The 18,816-nt window shown below is 33.8% G+C and overlaps 1 protein-coding gene across 50 annotated transcripts in view; it reads left to right on the top strand.

Moving 5' to 3' along the window:
* Positions 1–18,816, top strand: part of RIMS2 (regulating synaptic membrane exocytosis 2) — a 748,462-nt gene that overhangs the window by 485,883 nt on the left and 243,763 nt on the right. For 31 of the 50 annotated variants that reach the window (XM_058443878.1, XM_058443874.1, XM_058443866.1 and 28 more), the window contains 2 exons: positions 3,518–3,583; positions 18,566–18,745. The exons of 5 other annotated variants lie outside the window; for them this stretch is intronic. In XM_058443878.1, coding sequence (XP_058299861.1) covers positions 3,518–3,583; positions 18,566–18,745 — 246 coding nt within the window. The remainder of the gene's footprint in view (positions 1–3,517; positions 3,584–18,565; positions 18,746–18,816) is intronic. 14 more of the 50 variants (XM_058443856.1, XM_058443857.1, XM_058443868.1 and 11 more) reach the window with 1 other exon arrangement.

Below are 18,816 nucleotides of genomic sequence, written 5' to 3' on the forward strand. Positions count from 1 at the left end.
AAATTTTAACAAGCCTTGAAGTTTACATATTTTCTGTTATTCTTAAGTAATTTTGGAGAAAACCTATTCCTTTTAAAGCAGTAAAGCCCAGCATCACAACTGTTGGGTATTATTTCTCTTCTTCATAAAGCTATGAATAGTTTTTTAAATATTTTCTTACATAGGCTCATAATCTTCTGTTTACATTTCTAGAATGTTTCTATAATTATATGAACCACTGCTCTTTTTTGAGAGAAGGTTCATCATGAAAACAGTATAATTATGATTTTACTTTTTTTTTTTTTTTTTTTGAGACGGAGTCTCGCTCTGTCGCCCAGGCTGGAGTACAGTGGCGCGATCTCGGCTCACTGCAAGCTCCACCTCCCGGGTTCACGCCATTCTCCTGCCTCAGCCTCTCCGAGTAGCTGGGACTACAGGCGCCCGCCACCACGCCCGGCTAATTTTTTGTATTTTTAGTAGAGACGGAGTTTCACCGTGGTCTCAATCTCCTGACCTCGTGATCCGTCCGCCTCGGCCTCCCAAAGTGCTGGGATTACAAGCGTGAGCCACCGCGCCCGGCCGATTTTACTTTTTAGTGCAATCCAAAATATATTTGAGTGGGTCAGCCATTGTGCACAGATTTAAAACAGACATTATCCTGGTCTAGCCAGACAAATTATTGTATATCAAATAATTTTAAAATGTTGAAGACTGTGTGTCAGAAGGATAATAATATTGGAACAGATTGGAGAGAAAATTACTTGATTGGGTGAACTGGAAAAGGCATCACAGAGAAGTTGGGCTTTAAAGATTGAATAAGATTGTGAAAAGTGAAGCATTGGAGACAGAGGGAGAATGGTGGGCATTCTTGACAGAATGATGAACATGAACAAAGTCTTGGAGTCAGGAAAACACATGATAATTTAGAGAATCTTAGGTAGTCTGTTGTACCTAGATAAGAGATAGTGGTATGGGGAATGGAAAGTGATAGAAGATGAATATTGAAAGTAGTTTAGAACTTTTAGGGAATTTATACTCGTGTTTTGATATCAGGAACTAGTGAAGGATTTTTAGTAAGGTACCTATGTGATCAGAAAGCATAATATGCAAATAAACTTCTGTAGACAGGATGAAGATTGGATTTAGTCAGGGGAAGACTGGGGTCTGAAGGTAGGAAGACCTAAGAGAAGGTTGTTTCAATAGACATAGTAAACCTGATTGAAGGTAGTGGCAGGAGAAAAGGTAAAGGAGGGAAATCTGAGTTATTTAGGCATCAGAACAAGCAAGGCTTGTAAATCAATTGAATGTGAAAAATGAGGAAATAGAGGAGTTAAATTCTGAGACTGTAAAAAACTTGGTTTACTAAATAAATATTTTAATCCTTAGTTGAAGCTGGAATTGCAAGAGATTACAAAAAAAGGAATAGCTGAAGTATTATATTAAGTTCCACAGGGGGATTAAAGAATTATGTTAGAGATTAGAAGGGACTTTAGAGATGATGGACTCCTGTGTTTTGTAGAGGTACCTGAGAGACTGCTATGACAGGTAAAAATGAGGCCAAATGGATAGGGATCTAGGCTTCTTACTCTCTTTAGCCAGCATCATTCTGATATTATTTGATTACTGTGTATTGATTCTATATCAAATTTTGTTTGGAAAAAAAGTGATCTGCTAAAAAAAAAAAAAAAAAAGAGTTTGAAAACCACTGCTTGAACCTCCTCATAAATAGGCAAAGGGTATTGTTCTAGTCTCACGATGAACATGTGTTTTCCTGAAGTGTCTACATGTCACTCAAGCATTATGTGGAGAGCCCGGAAGCAGATGCAAAAGTGTTGTGCAACCCAAAGAATAATCAGTAATAAAGCAGAGTTACTGTTTACACCATAAAAACAATTGCATTATTTTGAAAGAACGTGTTGGAATATAAGATCAGGAAATGAATCTTGGAAAACCACTGCCTCTCTACAGAGAAAGGAAATCCAGTACATTAAATGCATGAAGAACCACTCATATAGGTGAGAGACCAGGCTGTATATACAAATGTGTTAAGAGCCTGAGTTTTGAATTAAGAAAGCCCTGAGTTTGAAACCTAGTCCTGCCACTTACTATATAGCTCTGAACAAGCACTCATAACCTCAGTTTATCTGTCTGTGCAAAAGTGGGAATAGTATAACCTACCTCAAAGAGTTGTTATGAGAAGTAAATGAGATAATGTAGCCAAAGCTTTTAATGGAGTACTCGGCATATAGTTCAGTGCTAAATAAAGACTATGTTTAGTAGCTAGAGAGGTTTCAGAAACCAAAAAAGGAGAGAGTATTAAAGAATAGAGGTTTGAAAATCAATGTCTAATACCAAAAGTAAGTGGAGTATGATGAGGATTAAAAGGAGACAAGAATTTTGGGGGGATTTCACATTCATAAGACAGCTTCGAGGGTGTGGTAGAAGCAGAAGTCAAATTACAGTAAGCTTAAAGCATGAAAGCAAAGTCTGGCAGAGGTGGCAAGAATTGTATATATGTATTTTAAGATGTTCTATGTTGAAAAGAAAATGAGCTAGATGCAGTGGTTTGAGAGGAAGGAAAGATTAGCAAGGGTTTTATTTTTAGGATTAAGTGCAGTTGAGGAAGGGAATAATAAATGAAGCAAGGTCATATGGGAAGCAGGATTACAAGAAGAGGCATCTCTTTTGGTGCAGAAGACAAGGACAAGTGAAGATTTAAATGTATGTTTATATTTAGAGATAGAATTGTGGAAGTTGAGAGAGTTCAAGGTTCATTTCCATTGTTTATGGAAACATAATGATAATCTGCTAAGATTAATTGTTTTAGTATTAAAGGTTCTAAGAAAGTAGGAAATTTTAAATTAGTGCTGTGGAAAGAAGAGATGGGTAAAAGATCAGTGTGCTGCTTGGATTGCTTATGGTAGTTATGAGGCATGAAAGGTAGCAAAGCCAATAACATGTAATACATAATACATAATAAACATAGTGAATGGAAAAATGAATAGCACCCAATAAATTTAATAAATACAATTAATAAAGTAATTTGGATCAGTTTACTCTTTATTAAATGGAATTGTTAAAGCCCTTTGTAGTTATTTTTAATTATTAATAATTAAAAGAGAAATAGTTACCTTATAAATTTCCCAACTTTTATAAGTATTTGAAATTACCTCATTTATTATTTCCTTCTTAAACTTTCTGCTTATTTTATTTTTCTCATCTCATCTTTCCTCCTAAAAAATGGTAAAGCATCTCTATCATATAACATATTCTAGGTGGTGCTAAAGATGTTTGAGTAATAATTGATAGTTATATTTTTGTTGCATTTTATTTTAAAATATTTAGAATATTTTAACCTTTGGCACTGTCATATTACAGTGAACACTGGGGGGAGGAGGCAAGCTTTCCAATAGCAGTTTCCATGTGCTTTGCTTACTGTCTGCCTATCTTTTTAAATCTCACTTTTTAAATTAAACTATACCTTTTTTCACTTCTTTCTTGAGTCTTATTTATATTCTTGTTTCCGCCATGCTTGCAGTCATTTTCTTACTCTACCTCGCTCCAGATACAGTCAGACCATTGACCATCATCACAGGGATGGCAGGTATATTTTTCTTACAATTGAGTCTGTTTGTGGAATTGCTTGTGCCTGTGTATTGATATGATATAGTTCACTTTTATTTCTGTTTTTATGTATATACATATATGGTTGTTAATGAAATACAGAAATATCACCCATATAAAATAACATGAAATAAAACGTATTAACTAATTGTAGTAGGACATCAAAAATACAGCATCCCTTTTGTAAATTAGGAGAATCTCTTTGGTGATTCTAAAAATTTAGTTCATCGGGAATTACTGTTAACTCTCTATTATCTATAAAGTTAGAATAACAGTATTATCTTTAAATTAACTCCAGTTGACTACTCACCTTCCTCAGCAGAGTCCATAATTAGGTATTTAGATGGCATAGGTCTTGAAAACTCACTTTCCCACCTCACTGCTCCAGAGTAGAGGAATCTGTCATTGAAGTGCTTAGGTTGAACTGATTTGTTTGTGGTTGCCTTGTCAGAGGTGGCTGTGATCTGCTCCTTTGTCATAGTAGATAATCCTTATCTGCAGAGAATACTGTCTGTGAGAAACACTTGTTCATTTCTACCCTACCACCATTTCTCTTTCCAAAGTGGGAATTTGCAGTGAGTCATAGATAGTACAGCTACAATGCCTTAAGGAAATATAATTTACATTGGAGGGAAATCTCAGTTACCTGGCATATAATAGCAAGAGGGGTTAACTAGAAAGAGAGGTTAATTAGAAAGAAAAGGGAGAGAAGATCTCTAAAATCTGAAAAGTTCTCAAGGCTGTGTGGAGATTTAGAGATTTGAGCCAGTGACAACATTTGAGATCCTTTAGGTAAAGAAATAATGTGGTGAAAGGCTTAGCTAGTATAAATTAGGAATTATGTGCCATGGTTGGTCACCTTGACTATTGTTTCTAAGTGATTTGGAGTTATGTGTGACTTCCTTCATCCCTATGAAATTAGCTAAGAGTTGATAATAAAAGAGTTTATAAAAATGATTAAAAACTAATGAGTAAATGTATAAGTATTTTATTTATGTGGGTAAATGTGAAAAGAAACATAAGAGGTAATAGCAACAGTAATTTACTAATAAGTTTTGTAATGTCTTTCAGCAAATATAATTGAAATTTAGTGCCTTCCAGTTTATTATATGATAATGGTTATTGCTATATTTTATTTTCTTTTGCATTTTTTCACTCTTTTTTGTTATTCTGCTTCAATCTTAAATAATTATCTTTTGTTGTTTTTTGTTTTTACTGTTGCTATATATTGCATTCCGACTATTTTTTACTTTCAGTAATTATACATTTACCTTACAAAAATATGGAAAAGTAGTTATATAACTGTGTTTTGATAATTGGCTAAAGCTTTTTTAAAGGTGGGTGACGTACATGAATGAGACATTACTGATTATAGACTTACTGTATATACTCTGGTGTCTCTTCATTTCATGCTAAGTTAAAGTCATATCACATCACTTTTTCAATAGTTTGTATTTTCTTAGTCTCAGTTATCAACAAATAGGTTATCTGCTTCATGTTACTTAGTTTTTCCATTCAGCAATGTAACTAGAATTAGTTCTTGATCATCTCAATTTTGTACTTTTCCCCAAATTCTCAACTTCAGCCTAATTGGCCCATTTTGAAGATGACATTTATGAATTGTCTTTCTGTGCCACAATTTGGTTTGTGCTGAGAAAACAGAGATCATTAATGTTTATATTAAAATATAACATGGAAAAATCTGTTTCCACAAGCAAGTTATCAAATATCTAATGTAGGATTTACTATGTATATTTAGAGGTATACATAATATTTATTTTATGTGTATTAAGGTATTTGCCTTGCCCTAGGGCAACAGAAACTCTTGAGGGCCTAAATCTAATGACCTAGATAATATGGGTAGAATTTGTAAGAATGAATGAAGTTCCTTTGTTTTTTTTAAAATATTTTGTATCCTTTAACCAACCCCTCTTCATCTCCTTCTCTCTACTATCCTTCCCAGTCTTTGGTAACTACCATTCTATTCACTGCCTCCATGAGATCAATTTTTAGCTCCTATATATGAGTGGAAACATGCAGTATTTGTCTTTCTGTGCCTAGCTTATTTGTTGATGGACAGTTAGGCGGATTCCATATCTTGGCTATTGTAAATAGTGCTGCAGTAAATATGGGAGTGCAGGTATCTCTTCAATATACTGATTTCCTTTCTCATGGATATATACCCAGCAAAGGGATTGCTAGATCATATGGTAGTTCCATGTTTAGATTTTTAGGAACCTCCATACTGTTTTCTATACTGGTTGTATTAATTATATTTCCACCAGCAGTGTACAAGCATTCCCCTTTCTCTTCATCCTCTCCAGCACTTGTTATTTTCGGAATTTTTTTATAATAGGCATTTTAACCTGGGTGAAATCGAATCTCATTGTGGTTTTGATTTGCATTTCTCTGATAATTAGTGATGTTGAGCATTTTTTTATATACCTGTTGGCCATTGTATGTCTTCTTTTGAGAAATGTCTATTCAAATATTTTATCCATTTAAAAAAGCAGATTATTGTTGTTATTTTGTGCTATTGAGTTGTTTGAGTTCCTTATATATTCTGTTTATTAATCCCTTGTTGGATGAATAGCTTGCAAATATTTTCTTCCATTCTGTAGGGGTCACTTCACTTTGTTTATTGTTTTCTAAGCTGTACAGAAGCTTTTCACCTTGATAGAATCTCATTTGTCAATTTTTGCTTTGGTTGCCTGTGTTTTTGGGGTCTTACTCAATAAATCTTTGCTAGATAGAAGGAATAAAATCTAGTGTTCAATAGCATAGTCAGGCAACTATAATTAACAATAGCTTACTGTATATTTTAAAAAATCTGGAAGAGAAGATTTGAAATGTTCCCAACACAACGAAATGTAAATGTTTGAAGTGATGCATATCCCAGTTACCCAAATTTGATCATTACATATTATATGTTTGTATCAAAATGTAACAGTACCCCATAAATATGTACAACTATTATGTATCCATAAATTTTTTTAAATATTAGCTCTCATTCTAATTTTGCTACATACAAATGAATGTGTATTAGTTACAACACAATGTAATAACATGAACATCCTTGAATCTACTACCCAAACCAAGAACAGAACATCTAATTATGTATCTTACATTTCCCTGCACTCTCCTTGCCTGTTATATCCCTGTGCCTCTTTTGCAGAAGTAATAAATGCTATGCTGAGTTTGCAGTGTAACTTTCTCTTTTTTTACTTTTTTTAAGGGACTTTGATCATTTGTTATTTACACTAACTTTCTAAGTTTCTCTTCCCTCTGACCTCCATCCCAATCCACTTTGAGATTCTTGGGCTGACCTTTTTTTGGACATTTGTTGAACATGTGAATGCTGACCTAGTAATCTATCCATTCTCCTGTATTTATTTCTGTAATGTTTTGTGCTTGTTATTTTTATATCTTGTACCTTTGTATGTAATGCAACTAAACACAACCACCCACTACCCTTCTTTGTTGCTGTCATTTGTTGACCTTTAGTAATATCATTTTATTCACGGATGATTTTAGAACCTGGCTTTAGTCTTCCTCAACTTCACAATTCCTGCCATCAAGCCCATCAGCATTTACCTGAATAATCTATTTAGCACCCACTCACTTCCTTAACTTTCTCTAATGTAGTGAGCATTACCTCCAATTCTACTTTGGTCAGTCACTCTCATGACCATACTTTACATTTTATTATCAGTAGAAATTGTTCTAGCTCTGAAATCTTAATTTGAATACTATGCTCTTGGACTCCATGATTGCACACTTTTTTTTTCTTATTGTTTCGTTAAGTTATTTCTACTTCACTTGTTCTTCTGTCTCAGTAGAGAATGCTGCTCTCTTGACCCTTTTTTTTTCTTGCTGTTAGCCTCCATCTTTCTTTACTTACATATCCAGAAGTTGAATCCATTCTCTTGTAGAATTCTCTTGTAGAATTGTTTTTGGACTAGATTATCCAAATTTTTACTTACTTGAGTCAAAATAATTGACCACTTAAAAGTGGACAATAAAAAGTAACTTTTTTATTGAGAGCTGTGGAAAAAGAAAGTAGCATCAGTATCTAAGTATTCAGTTCTCTAGCCTCGGTTTCAAGGCAGCATATACTTTCAGCTGGAAATTGTTTCCTAGGAATAAAATATGTGTTAATAGCTTCAATTGGGCCATAGTTTGGCTATATGATATCTGGAACTTTCTAAATGAATAGGATGAATGTAGTAAATTTAACATGGCATCCCCAGTTATGCCCACTCCATTAGAAGAAGCTGGGCTTTCACTGGTCTTTCTACCCTAGGGTATAACATGAAAAATTATGAGGACTACCTCTTTGGGAACAGAAGAGTAGAGACTTAAATAATGTTTGCTAAGCTTTTTTTATATTACTTCAAGAGACAATATTAACTAACACTAGAAATCAAAGCATGTCTTCTGGCCAGGTTATGCTAACTAGTATAAAATAATATTTGATTCATTGTGCATTTTAAAATGCACTCATTTGAACAAACATGTTTAGGATGGATATCATGTTACGCTTTATTAATATCTCTTTATTAAAATATACCCTTTATTTTAATAAATATAACCTTTTTTAACATTTACCTTTGTACCCTACTTATTTTTCTAGTACTTATTCCTGCTTAGAGCTATACACAACATATTAAGGAACTACTAACATCTATGGTGGGCAGCTGGATTTTTATGTAAAGTATCATGGAAGAGACAACAACTCAGCTGTATCTTAAAGAATAAATAGGAATTATTTAGATTGATGTGGAGGTGAGGGAGGATGTTTGTGACATTTTAAAGAAATATATGAACAGGGTCACAGAAGTAATAAATATCGTATTTTAGAATTGTTGTAACATTATTCGCAAGGCAGGAAATAGCAAGAAATGAATCTGGAATGATAGAGGGGGTTCCACTTATGAAGAATCTTTTTTGTTTCTTTTTTCTTTTTTCTTTTTTTTGCAGTGGAGTCTCACTCTGTCACCAGGCTGGAGTGCCAATGGCATGATCTTGGCTCACTGCAACCTCCACCTCCCAGGTTCAAGCGATTCTCCTGCCTCAGCCTCCTGAGTAGCTGAGATTACAGGCATGTGCCATTGCATCTGGCTAATTTTTGTATTTTTAGTAGAGATGGGTTTTCCCCATGTTGGCCAGGCTAGTCTTCAACTCCTGACCTCAGGTGATCTGCCCCCTTTGGCCTCCCAAAGCACTGGGATTATAGGTGTGAGCCACCAAGCCCAGCCTGAAGAATCTTATATACTCTTCATAAATGTTAAGGAACTTAGATCAAAGACTGTAGGTTCTAGAGGTACTTGGAAGGGATTTAATTAGAAATGATGATAACAAGTTCATTCACCTTAGAGTACCTACTTACAGACTATGTGAATGATCGATTTGAAGAGAAAAAAGCAAAAGAGAGACATGTAGTAGATGGAAGAACAGAGAGAAAATAGTGGTTTTAAGAAATTAAAATCAGCAATACTTGATAAATAATGGAATTTGGATTTTGAGAGAGTGCAGAGTCATGAAAAGTTCCCAGTCTTATACCTTCAATAACTAGATTCATAAGGTACCTTAACAGGGTCCAAGTGGGTTCTTAGGGGAGGAATCAGTTTAGGTGTGAGACAAGTTCAGTTTTGGAATTACTGAGAAAGCTAAGAGGAAATATCTAGCAAGGAATAGAGTAAACAATTTTTAAACTTGAAGTTGCATAAGCTACATAGAGTAATTTCAGAGTAAATTCACTACTAATGGTAAGCAGTCATAAAAAGTAAGTGAAATCAATCTGAGAAACAACCCATGAAATGAGGGCTTAGAAGTTTTTCCCTGCCTGAGGAACATTAACATTAAGTGGCAGAGGGAGGAAGAGGAGCTTCTGAGCGACATAAAGAAGAATGAGAAGAATGATGAGAGCTAAAGGAATAGTTTCAAGAAGAAAATAATAACATTACAGTAAAAATAATGAATGAAAAATGCCTGTTGTGTATGTCAAGTGAGGTGTCATGGATGACTTCAGCTGGGGTAATTTTAGAAGGATGGTGAGGGGGGAAAAAGGCAGGTTGCAGTAGCCTAAGTATGACCAGGAAATAAGAAAATGAACTTATCAAGAAAGTGTGAAGGAGAAAAATTTGATAGCGTATGTGATATCAAAAGATGTTCCTTTCCCTTCGAGTAAGAAATATGTCCATGTGTTCACACACTGGAGCAAAGGATGTTTTAGAGAAAGATAAGTCAAAAATACAGAAAAAAAGACAGAATGATTGGAAGAAGAGTCCTAGGGGAGGTAGGAGGTAATCAGACTAAACACACAGATGGATTTTGTGAACAGAAAGAAGCTATTATTTACCACTGAGACAGGAAGAAAATAGATGGGAGAAGTGAAGCTAAGTAAAAGGATGCTAATAGAGAGAAATCAAGTTTGTTATTAAACCATTGTTAGTGTTTTAATGACTGTGTGAGTAGGAAGATCGGTTAGAAGGGAATCTGAGTGCTGTGTGGGAGTGGTTCAGATGATCAGCCATAGAGTCCAGGGTGGATAAGGAAAGAAGAAAGTCAAAGTTGGTGATATATACTGGCAGGAATTGGTGGGACTGATGGCAGAATAAAGTAGGGTTATTGAAGTCTTGAAAGTCTGGAGATTGGGGTTCATGATTGTTCAATGATTTTCTGCCTTTGCACTGAAATCTTCTAGCACTACCATAGTCAATCCCTAAAATTACCAATGACTAAGGGATAGTGACTGGAAGTTGGATAGATAATAGCAATCTGTATTAATAATGAATGTTACTGCCAAGTGGAATGCTTAAGAGAAGTAAGGACTATGTCCATTGTGATTTGGGGGGTAATTGTCAGAAATGTCTCTAGGGAGCCAACTTCCCCTCCTGGATTCCTGGACTGTGAAATGTGAAAGAATAAGTAGCTTCTGCAGATGAAGGCTACAATGGAAGCAGAGGCTACACAGTTGAACTAAATGTTATTTAAGGCAAGAATATGCAAAAACCATCCTGCAGGAAGGTTGATGTTTAAGGAATTTATTAATAATGGAATAAGGATTCTCAAAAATACAGAAGAGAATTAGAAGAGATTAAGAATGGTACAGAAGAGAGTATAGTAAATGAAGAATTTTGGGAGAAGAAGGTATCAGGAGGCAGTGGGGATTGCCTTTTACTTCATAGCCAAGAATCACAGAGATAACATACTTGAATAGAACTGATTAAATTAAAATATTCCAAGTTAATTGTCAGTTGTTTTAATACCAGAACTAGCTGAGGGTCCCTGGAAAGGTTTGACCTGTGTCCAGATTAATGATGAGGGCTACTATGAAGTTTGAAGAGAGGCAATGATGGTCCTATGTCACGATGGGTAACATAACTAGAACCCTGGTTAAAGAAAGGATTCTGACAAAGTTAGTGGAGTCATGGTAAAGTCTATGTTCTACATAGACTGTTTTCTTAAAGATTCCCTACGTGTAAGGTAGTGCTGAGAACTCTTAGTCAATGTGATCTAAGCCAATAACACACTTTCCCAACTGCTATCATTTTTAATCTTAATTTCTCTACATTACCAATTATCTTCTGTCCTCTTACAACTGTTTTGTTCTCCATCAAAACTAAGTTCTATTTACATTTCTGACTCTAGCCTATCTTAGTTTCTCTGAAATTTGCCTGCATTTATTATTTCTTGTTTCTGTTGTATTAAAATCTTTCTTCCTTTACTGATTTTATTTCTCCACAAATTACTGTTGAAATTGTCTTAATAATACCTTCTGGCCGGGCGCAGTAGCTCACGCCTGTAATCCCAGCAGTTTGGGAGGCCGAGGTGGACAGATCACCTTGAGGTCGGGAGTTCGAGACCAGCCTGACCAACATGGAGAAACCCCATCTCTACTAAAAATACAAAATTAGCCGGGTGTGATGGTGCATGCCTATAATCCCAGCTACTTAGGAGGCTGAGGCAGGAGAATCGCTTGAACCCAGTAGGCGGAGGTTGTGGTGAGCTGAGATGGCGCCATTGTACTCCAGCCTGGGCAACAAGAGCAAAACTCCTTCTCAAAAATAAAAATAAAAGTAAAAATAAACAATAATAATAATACCTTCTTTCTGTTCTGCTACCCCTTCAAGCTAACTTGAGAGTGGTCTATTTTTCTCTCTCTCTCTCTCTCTCTCTCTCTGTCTCTCTCTTTTTACTTAGGTCAGATATCTCAAGTGTGTATTTTTACATATGCTTCCTTCACTCCTTCATCAGCTCCTAAGCCTTAACCTTCTACAGTTTGACTTCTGCTTCCAGTGCTTTACTGATTTTATATATATATATATTTGGGTTTCGGTTTTTGTATGTGCCTTTTTTGCACTATTTAATTTCTGTTAATAGATCATCATTTCATCTCTGAGGCTGAAAATTTAAAAGGTTTTTTATATTTAACTTATATGGTGATTTGTCAAACATTATTGAGAGAAAAAACCATCCGTGCTATCAAAGAAAACACAGTTCAGTGAAATTAACAGCCTTAGAATAAAGACAGCCCAGTTCAAGTTCCAGCCCAGAAAATATCAAATTATGTGAATTCGTCCAAGCTTCTATAAGCCTTAGTTTGCTCGTTTCTAAAGTGAGAGAATGTGGATTATATAACTTCTGAGATTCCTTCTATCACTAACATTGTTTGTATGCTTCTGAATATTATGTATGTTCTCTATATTTTATATTATATATTTTGTATATTGTGATTTGTAATGTTTGTCATTCATACCTTCTTCTCTATTTCCACCCTCATTACTACAAGTCAGAGCCTTTTCCTAATCTAGCTCATTCTCTGCACTACTGCTGAATTATTCTTCTTAATTTATTACTTGGAAATTACCTTTGTTCAGAAGTTTTTCTTATTACTCTCATTGAAAATTAAACTGTTTAAACCTCTTAACTAGGCATTAAAAATTGTCATAAACGGATTCCGATCTAATTTTTTAACTAACATTTTACCATATTCTACTTTCTGTTATTCCTAGCATTTCCATTTGACTATTTTATCTTCCATCATCTATGTGTCTGCTGAAATTTCCCCATCTGTTCATGCATGCTGTTCATCTTTTTTACTACAGTCTTTACCATATCAAGCAGACTTATTTCAAATTCCCCATTTGATAGCTTCAACATCTATACCATCTCTTAGTCGGCCTCTGTTGGTGGCTTTGTCCTTGACAGTAGGTCTTATTTGTCGTGCTTTTTTGTGTTTCCAATAAATTGGTATTGAATGTTGAGATCATATCATCAGTAATGACTGAGGCAGATAGTATTTATGCTTGAAAATGAGCACAGATTTTGTTCTGTTAGTTGGGGGTTGGGGAGCATTAAACAATCTTCAGACTGCTACATCTGAGTATGAGATTTGGACTGGTTATTATGAAGTGACTGCTACTGGCAGCAGGCAACAGTGCATATGAGGGATTTGCATTATACCCATTTCTCTATCCACGTAAAAACAGCAAAACGAAAGGAATGCTGGTGAATTGTTCAAAATTGATCAGTGAAACTATTGAATCTGTATTCTAGCTTGAGAGCCATACCTCATCAGATATACTGATATAATACAATAGCAATTCGTAATTATATTGTTTAGAGATATACTTTTTAAAATGTTTGCTATTCTATGGAATCTGAGAACCTGAGAAGTGATAAAGTAGGGCCAGTACCTTGGTGGAATAACTTTAATTTTTACATTTGACAAGTCATTATTAAATTCAAACATTCACTGAATATGGGAACCTATTTCATAAAAATAAGGATTTTACCGGTAACATGTCATATTGTCTCTCAGTATTCTTAAAATTTATATTTTAAAGATGTATTAATTTGTTCTGTATTAATTATGATGGGTAAATATTCCTGCTTATTTGTGGTTTTGTTTCTGTTATTTTTTAAATAAAAATTAAATAACAATGAAAATTATAAATATTTAATATTCTAAAAATATCTTCAAAATATTTACATCTTCTATGTTTGTGTGTGTGTGTGTGTGTGTGTGTTTAATAATACAGTATATGTTATTGTTCAGTATTGTATTTGTCCCTAATTTTCTTGAGGAAATTGAGACATTTGGTCATTTCTTCATGCAATTTTCAATAACGAATATATTTTTTAAATACCTTTGTAGATGTGAGAATACTTCTCTTTTTGATAATAAAATAATAGGCTTGTGAGTAATAGTAATTTTTTCTACATGAATAGTGTCTTGCTTTGTCACATCAATATATATATTATACCATTTTCACATTTTAGATTGTTATTAACTTGGCTGACTCTAAATATTGTTGTCATCTTTGAATAAGCTTATTTGCTTTTAACTAATATAAAGTCTTTACATCTAACTCAACAGAAAGATTCTATAGAATAATGCTATTACACCCAAGGATAAATTAATCTTCCTCCAAAATAATATAATACTCGTATTTGTGCACAATACCTATTTGCTTATTTACCATGATTTCTATGGCAAATATTTTGTATCTTGCAATCCTCATAACATTAGAAACGATGCTAAAATAATGAGCTAGAGTTTTTAAAAAGTTAATCTTGCACATTAATGATGAACGTGAAAATGGTAATTTTAAAATTGTCATATTACTTTAAATTATTTGTTATATACAAGTATGTATATATGCTATATTATTCTAAAACGTTTCATTTTTAATGTTTTCTAGTATATTTTATCATGTATTTATACTTCAGTTATGCAGTTAACGCCCAGAAAATCTGTAGACATTCAAGATATTTTAACAAAAATATAATGTTTCTGCTGGTTTTTTTTTTCTTTTTTGAGACAGGGTCTCACTCTGTCACCCAGACTGGAATGCAATAGTATGATCACAGCTCACTGCAGCCTCGACCTCCTGAGCTCAAGCAATCCTCCCACTTTAGCCTCCTGAACAACTTGGACTATAGGTGTTTGCCACCACACCCACTATTTTTTTTTTGTATTTTTTGTAGATACAGCGTTTCACCATGTTGCCCAGTCTGGTCTCAAATACCTAAGCTCAAGCTATCTGTCTGCCTCAGCATCTGAAAGTGCTGGGATTACAGACATGAGCCACTGTGTTGGGTACTTCTGCTATGGATCAGCTTATTCTATACAGTATGGATATAGAGAAGTCGTTTCTTGCCCCAAACCTGAGACCATGCTTGTTCTTCAGAGATATATCCAATTTTTTTAAAATTTAAGATGTCAGCTTTATAAAGGAGAAGAATAATTCCTAAGTAGCTTTACTTTTTACAAGTTTGCCTTTCAAGAAAACCTATTACATTTACTTATGATATCTTTCCAATATAAACATGAAATAAGTCTGATTTAATACAGACTAGGTCCTGAGTTACATATTGGGAAAATTTTCATTGATTTCTGAGTTTTAGTATTCTTAGTATTTATCATACCTGTAGAGATACTCTACATTGAGCTTACTTTGATCTGGAGTTTTATCATTGTGAAAGATATAGATGGATGGATGGATGGATGGATGGATGGATGGACGGACGGATGGATGGCAGGCAATAACATTGGGTTATAGACAAGAGTGCCCACTGACCTCTTCTTCCCTAGTAGAGAGAAATCCCTTGCAAGACAATTCCCTTGCATACAATCCCTTGCATACAAATCCCTTGTCCTTTCATTGAATTAGGAAACCTAAAGTACATCGCAAAACTGATAAAATAGGTAAGAAGTTGCATCAAATACTTGGAAATTTTAAAAAATCTTTTATGAGCAACTATGTTGACCCAAAAAAATGATTCAAAACTGACAACTTCGCTGGATGGTTATAAAATTATTTTTCCCTTAGAATGACTGAAAATAAATACTAAACACTCTTTCAGTTTTAGTTTTTCTTATGCATAAAGATTGCTGTTTAAAATGAAGGCCTTCTAAGTTGTTTTCTTTATTATTGTGGCCTATTGTCAGTTCATCCTCATCTCAAAATCTGCATATGCTAATAATGTGCTTTTAAGGCTGGGCTGTTAACAATATAGTATGTATTGTTACAACATTGTTAGTCAATATAAATTAGTGGAGGGGCTGATACACAGTATCCTTTGTGAACGCATGCAGTTTAGAATAGCAGCCATTAGATAATGATGGACAGTAGCCTAGATCAATTCAAGTACAAAAAAAAGAACTATAAATAGAGATTAGAAAATATAAACTATTCAAAAAATGTAACAGTGATAGATATTAAATCACTTTTTAAAAGACAATGGAATTATTTACCTAAGAAATATTTAAATTTACAGGTGAGGGGGCCCTGGCTTTTTCAGTGGCTTACCCTTTGGTAATCTGATAAAACCATGGCCACTTTTTTTGCAATAATATTTTATATGCATAACATAAAATAAGGTAAATAAAATGGTTACAGAGGAAATGACTTATATTGAACTAAACACTCCAAGTTAAGAACCCCAAGTGGGCCCTAAAATGTTTTAAGCCTTACAAGTATTTATTATTTCCCACTTTTCAGTTGCTTCTATTCAAAATTAATTATATATTCTCATCTTAAAATTAAAACTAATTCAGAATTTTGGTGAGAGTTTGTGAGTACTATACCTCAATCCCTTTAAGGGACCTGATATAAGACTGGGTAATTTAGGCATTGCTGCTTTAAATTTTCATAGCAGTAACATTGTGTCTAAGCTAGTCAGACCTATTTTTATCCAGTGTGGGAGCAGGAGCCTGTGTCATCCTTCTCTTATGTGCTGTCGAAGTTTAAAATGTGGTAGCTTTCCATTCCCCTTAACTGTGTTGGGACATTTGGGGAAATTTCTACCTTCTACTGTGGTTCTTTTCATTTTTCATTTATTAACCTATTTTCATTTCACACTATGGTATTTATTTAATATATACTTTGTATTTATGGAGAAAAATATATAAGTAAAATGTAAAAGATGGGTTAATTTTCAAACAACTTTTTTATAAAGAGACATTTTTTGTAAGAGCTACTTCCTAAGGAGTGACCTCTGTTTTATAAATAATGGTCTCCTTTTGAGGACATAGGACATAGCAACACATTTAAAATAATTCTCTGGTTTTCACTCATTATCATATTTTTCAATTATTAAAAATGATTCTTCACAAAGAAGTGAAACTGCATATCCTAACATTTACTCCACTTTCCACTTGGAAAAATTTCTTGATGGAATCAGAATAAATGAAATTGTATATAAATACATGAAATATTAGTCTAACTTTCTGCTAGGGTAATTGTAGCTATTTCCCAAAGATTTGTTATATAATAAGATGTTTATTATTAATGTAAGATAAATCTTTAAAATAAATGTAAAGATTGGTACTCTTAAAAATAGGCTTTAAGCAATTTAAGAAATAATACATAGAGAGATATACCTTTTGTTTCTGTTTATTGTGATGAAGATATATAAAGATGTTAGACTAAAAACATGCAGCCAACTACTGAACACACTTATTTCTAAAGAAAAGTGTTCTTTTAAAATAGTTTTTCAGAAAAAAAAGACAGCTGTGATATTTACACTATGAGGTTACCTTTTCATTTCTCTTACCATTTAACTGTTGCTAGTAATTATTTTTTATATATTTACATTTAATGTCAGTTATTTTGACATGTTCTTGATGCACTTATATGAAAATACTAAACTTAGAAAGTAAATCACATGATCGTATATGGACTTAAAAGTATTTAAAAATGCTCTGACTTATATGTTACCCTATGACTTTAAAATGTAAAATAATCACAAGATATGGTATAGAATAAAGCCAATATTCACTTTCTAAAGTCACCTAATCTAATATCAACTAGTACAAAATTGTTCGCCATATAATTCATGACATTTGGGAAATTATGTCCTTTTTTTCTTTTTTTTTTAATTACTTGCACTTTTCATTATCCAAAATAAGGTTGAGATAACTTATAGGTAAAGTGGATGTCATTAAAACATTAGCTTTGAGGGAGACTAATGCTTTCTTGACTGTCTATATTATATAAGCATTTCCATTTTTGTGCTTACAACTGGATGGGGAGGTAATAATTTTATTTGAAATATACTTTGGCATATGTTTTACTTTTGAATTCTGAAGCCAAAGCTAGTGTTTTTAAAGTCATCTCCCAAATTGTGGGGCTGATGTTAGAAAACATTTATTGATCATGTCAAATGTAAAAGTATTATGCTAGGTTCCAGGGATAGAAAGGTCAACAATGAGAGGTTGCTTAAATTTAAGGATACTTCCTTCAACAAGGATTAAGTTTTGGTATTAGATTTATTTGTGGTCAAAGAGATCATGTTGTTTCAGAATTATTATTTCAATTAATATCCACTCTGAATTGAATCAGTTGGCATAGCTAAAGTGCACCAAGATAGAGAGCCAGTTAACCAGTTTTCTACAGAGTGATTTTTCTTGTGGATCAGGTTTAAATATGGCTACAGACTTCACAAGTCACCCTGTTTTCTTATAACCTCATTTTGATTCTTCTGTTTAAATGTTCAGGTGTATAGTGTTTTCTGAAAGCCTTTTTATGTCTTAGTTGATATAGTACTAAACAGCTTCAGGTGCTACAGAATTAATGCTTATATGGTTTTCTTCACTCTTGAAAATGTTAGGAAAAGTCATTGAATTCTTTTAAAATAGAATAATTCACATATTTCATGTATTCCATTTAGGGAATTCATTTTGGAAAGCAGGCAGTTTTGTTTGTTGTTTATTATAACTGAGCAACTATTATCTTTGCTGGGAATTACTTTGAAAGGCAGATTTTGGTTTTTTAGAAATTCTTAAGAAGTTTCGTTTGAAATTGCTCAGAATATGTTGGGGAAAAGAAAAATTTTTACATACTCCATAATTTTAAACAATTACCTTTTTCAAAATCAGTTTGATGCATCATAACCGAATAGCAGAAGGGCACTAAAGATCAACTGAGCTGCTTTTTGACTAACGTTTCAGGGATTGTGAAGCAGCAGATAGACAGCCATATCACAGATCCAGATCAACAGAACAACGGCCTCTCCTTGAGCGGACCACCACCCGCTCCAGATCCACTGAACGTCCTGATACAAACCTCATGAGGTCGATGCCTTCATTAATGACTGGAAGATCTGCCCCTCCTTCACCTGCCTTATCGAGGTGAAAGATAAATCAATCAGACTAATTTCCCCTTTGCCCCACCAGCACACCATTTTATTTTCCCAGCAGTT

This window comes from Hylobates moloch, unplaced genomic scaffold (genome assembly GCF_009828535.3).
Source record: "Hylobates moloch isolate HMO894 unplaced genomic scaffold, HMol_V3 SCAFFOLD_9, whole genome shotgun sequence".
NCBI lineage: Eukaryota > Metazoa > Chordata > Mammalia > Primates > Hylobatidae > Hylobates > Hylobates moloch.